This window comes from Condylura cristata, unplaced genomic scaffold (assembly GCF_000260355.1).
Source record: "Condylura cristata isolate star-nosed mole 26May11 unplaced genomic scaffold, ConCri1.0 scaffold00002, whole genome shotgun sequence".
NCBI lineage: Eukaryota > Metazoa > Chordata > Mammalia > Eulipotyphla > Talpidae > Condylura > Condylura cristata.
In genome coordinates this window covers 2384854-2389219 of record NW_004567103.1, presented here as the reverse complement: position 1 = coordinate 2389219, position 4366 = coordinate 2384854, and the positions used below count along the sequence as shown (strand labels likewise).

At 62.8% G+C, this 4366-nt stretch overlaps 1 protein-coding gene across 1 annotated transcript in view; it reads left to right on the top strand.

The window, feature by feature from the left end:
- The window catches only part of INPP5D (inositol polyphosphate-5-phosphatase, 145kDa), an 82914-nt gene that overhangs the window by 28976 nt on the left and 49572 nt on the right, over nucleotides 1–4366 (top strand). The window contains exon 3 of the mRNA XM_012725176.1: nucleotides 3595–3745. Within this exon, the coding sequence (XP_012580630.1) occupies nucleotides 3595–3745 (151 nt within the window). The remainder of the gene's footprint in view (nucleotides 1–3594; nucleotides 3746–4366) is intronic.

Genomic DNA, 4366 nt, shown 5'->3' with positions numbered 1-4366 from the left:
GTGCGGGGCCACCCTGTCACCTTGGACTTGATGTGCGAGCATCTTCTGTTGGCTTTGCGGGCCCTGGTTTCTGGACAGGGTTGGCCCGGGACACTCAGCCAGCAGCCGGGGAGCGGGACCCTGGCCACGCCTCCCCCTGGAGGCCACCCTTCCCCCCCGCCCCAGGGGGTCCTGGTCCTGCGGCTTCCCCTCGTGCTGCCATCCCTAGGTGCTAACTGTGGGCGCTGCTCATACTGTGAGCTCTCGAGTGCTGTGCCCCTCCCAGACTCTGTCCACCGCCCCCCACCCGGCTGAATGTGACATCAGCTTCCTGTCTCAGCGTGGACAGGTCACATTTGTGGCACAGGCCCCCTCTGCTTGCTGCAGTTGAAAGTGGGGGAAGGGGCTCCCCCGCTCCCTCTGCTTCTCTCTCCCACTGCTTCTCTGCATCCCCACCCTCTGCCGCTCCAGGGCCCCCGCAGCGTGCCCACCGACCAGGAATTGCCAGGCCCGGTACCCTCGCGGGTCCGGTCAGCAGATCAGCCTCTGAGCCAGGGAGCAGGGCCCTGTCCCCGAGGGACCCGCGACCCCATCGTCGCGTGCAGCGCCCTGTGCAGCCGCGGGTCTTTGGCTTCTTCCAGTTCATCCACACGGATTCTGAAAGGGCCGGTAGCTGCTTTCAAGGGAGGCGCAGTTATTGTGGGGCGCCCGCGGGGTGGGGGCTGCTCCCCGATCACGGAGGCAGGTGGGGGTGGGGCGCCCTGGCCTCATGGGGTTGAGCGCCAGGGCAGGGTGGTGGGGAGCAGTGAGGGGAGCGGGTGATGAGCGCACCGGGAGGCCGCTTCCCCCGTGCTGGGTGTGCACCCCCCTCCCGGCCTCCCCCCGGCCCCCTCAGGCCTGACTGTGTCCTGACCGTCTCCTCCTCCTGTCCTGTTGGAGAAAGAGTGTGAGCTGCTTCAGCCCAGAATGCTCAGAGCAAAGACGGGGAGGGCCCCTCTGTGCCAACAGCCCCCCAAGGAGGCCGTCCCGGGCTTCGCAGCTTCTGCCGGCGCACGCCCTCTGTCCCTGTGTGCGTGAGTCGCATGCCACCTGTTGGCACAGGCTGCTCCCCGCTGACCCGCCTGTGCCCAGCGAGTCTTAGCTTAGGGGATCTGTACCTAAGACCTGCTTCCCGGAGGGCCCCTCGCTTTTCTGGGTGCTTCCCTCTCATGAGGGTGCAGGAGGGCACCCTATCCTGCCCCACCATCGCCCCATGGGGGGCACTTGCTGGCCTGCCCCCCAGGGCCCCTCCAGACCAGCAGCTCCTGGGCAGCCTCGGCTTGCCAGGCCCCACGATGCCCCACGCGCAGGGCTCAGCACCCCCACCCGGCTCCCTGCAGCCCCCTGGCTCCCCCTCCCTGGGGGGGGGGTGCCTGTTCCTGCACCACGGACAGCTCTGAATCAGATGTGCCCAGGGTCGGGGTGGGCGGGGGAGGCCTGTGCTTTCGCTTTAGCAGGACATAAGGTCACGCGCGCCCCACCTTGGCCCTCTGAGCCCCCGACTCACGCCCTCCCCGGGCCCCTCCCGCTGGAGCGCCTTCCCTTGACTTTCTCCAAGCTTTCTGTCTCCTCTCCCTTCCGCCTGACGGCTTGTCAGCCATGAGCTGTAGATCTGACAGGATGACACTTGTCACGACTGCTCAAGCTGAATCGAGTTCACCCATCTGGTAACGCGTCAAATTATTTCTGTTATTCTGTGCACTTTTGGTTTTGAACCTATTCAGGGGATTTTTAGAAGGCTTGGCTGCACTGCTTGGGTATTTCTGGTTCAGTAAGGCTTGAAAGAGGTGGCCGACTGGGGGCTTTGTGCCAACAAGGGTCGTGAACCCTCTGCTAAACTGTCTGGGAGTTTACCGACCAGCTTAGCCACACACTCAGGCACACGCACACACCCACACCCACGTTCAGATTTATATGCACGTGCTGCGTGCATGCACCCGCAGAGACCGAGGCCAGGAGGGATGGAGAGGCCACGCGAGAGCCGTGTCCAGGGGAACATCGGGGGCAGGGTCTGGTGGGAGCCCACCGTCCTCCCGAAACTCGGGGATGATCGGACCTGGGTCTTGGTTCACTCCCGGATGTCTGCCCAGTCCAGGTCACTGCCCTCTCTGCTCTCCTGGCCCCACTGACCTGCAGCCCTAAGACTTTCACGTCAGCCCCAGCCGCCTGGAGCACCAGGCCCTGAAGGGGGCTGTGGAGACAGTGCAGGGCGCCAGCCGACCCCACCTGCTCGCCGACTGGGTGGGCCTTCCAACCCCACCCTGTGTCTGCTGGCCTCCTCTCCCACCTGCGAGGGCCACTCTCCCCAGCCCGAGGGCAGCTGGCAGCCTGGGGAGAGCCGCTGGGCCCTGGCCGCCCCCGAGGTGGCTTCCTCAGCTCGTTGTAAGCTGCATGACGGACAGTAAAATGATGTTTGTGATGACAGCGGGGTGACGCAGGCCTTAGTGCTAGGACCAGGGTGAGAGGTGCCTTTGGGGCCAGAAGGAGTGGCCTCTTAGTGCCACCAGCGCCCAGCCCCTTCCTCCTGGGCAGCGGTGAGGTCGTCGGCTCCTGCTGGGGCCCAGCTAGCACCTCCCTCTCCCCTTGGGGTGTGCCCCTCACAGCAGCATCCCCCTGGCCGGGGCAGGGAGCTGCCTGGCCCTGTCCGCCTTGTCCTCTGGGCCAGGGTGCCTCTGGGTTTCTGGCTGGACCTGGGGGTTGGGAGTGACGACGCCAGGAGAGGCAAGGCAAGGGTGACAGCCTGAGGATGGGCAGGGAGTTCGGACAAGCCGGACTGTGAGCTGACCGGTGGCGTATCTAGGGGAACTCAAGCCTGCCTGCAGCAGGCACCTGCTGCTCGGACAGGAGCGGACAGTGTGGTGGGCAGGGCCGGGCCGGGCCTCACGGGGAGGACTGGCTCCCAGGGCCACCTGGAATTCCCTGCTACAGCCGCAGGACAAGAGGGTGGAGACGTGGCCCCAGGGCCTTTGAACGGCCCAGCAGGTCGGCCCTGTTATTTGCCACAGAGATATTGATCAGAGAAGTTTTCTGTGTGGCTCGACCATTTCTGAGCCTCGGTAAAAACAGAATTCTAGCAAATGGAAAAATTTAAATAAAAACAAAACAATGGTTAGAATAGATTTTCCTGGGCTTAAAAATAAATGATCTTGTAGGGTGGGGGTAGGTGATTATAGTAACAAATACACATGCGTGTCTAGAAAAACATCTTCCAAGTGATTGAAAGGAGCTCTTTCTGCATTGTGGACAAAGGTTTCTTCAAAACTTTCTGGTTCGCTAATTTTGCCTTGAGGAAAATTAGCGATGCTTAATTTTTCTAAAAAGTGTTTAACTGAAAGGAGAAGAATCGTTCAGACGCCCGCGGTGCTGCTGGAGACACCCCGGGCGCTGTGGCTGCGGGGTGCCCGTGTGGGCGGCTGCGGGGTGCGTGCGTGGGCGTGGTGGCCAGACTCTGCGTGGGCCTCAGGGCCTTTTCTGGATGTGGTCACCGCCTGGCCTCACAAGTCTCCACTGCAAATGGCCTTTGCGGCGGCCGCGTCCCTCCCAGCTCCAAAACACCTGTTGGGATTCTGTCCTCAGGCGTCCGAAGGTGTCCCCATGAGGTACTTCACCAAGCTGGACCAGCTCATCGAGTTCTACAGGAAGGAAAACATGGGCCTGGTCACCCACCTGCAGTATCCCGTGCCTCAGGAGGAGGAGGATGCCGGGGACGAGCCCGAGGAGGAGACAGGTAGGCAGACGCCTTCGGACCTGCCCCCGAGCCCCACTCCAGTTTGTCCCCGCACAGGTGCTCACAGATTAGGCGGCCCTGCTTCAGAGGCCAAGCCCGAGTGCAGGGGCTGACTTCCCGCGCCACCCCCTGCTGAGCTGTGTGACTCAGGGAGCTGTCTTCACCTCTCTGAGCACCGCCCTCTCTACAAGAGGCAGTGACGGTAACAGCTACTGCCAGAGCGCCTCCGGGTGAGCCAGTGCCATGAGCCCATCGTAGCAAGATGCCTGACCCACCGTGAGGGCTCCGTGACGCACGCCCGTCGTCAAGAGAACTGGGGTTTCACCCGAAGGCAGGAAGGAAGGAGGAGATGCTTACACCCCACCGGCAGGATGAGGAAGCTGCTCCTTTTCTCCTTATGAAAAGAGAACTGCAGACCCCATATGTCGGAGGCAGGCCTGCCCTGTACCAGGAGGGACGCTGGCCAGGCCAGGCGGGGCAGTGCAGTGCTCGGTGGGGTCCTTCTTACCCCTTGACGGTTCACTTCCTGAAAGAAAACCCCAGATCCCGAAGAAGTCGAAGTCCGGGGCCTGGAAGCACCAGGGTCGCCCCCAAGAAAGGCAGAGCGCCCTGGGCCTCTCC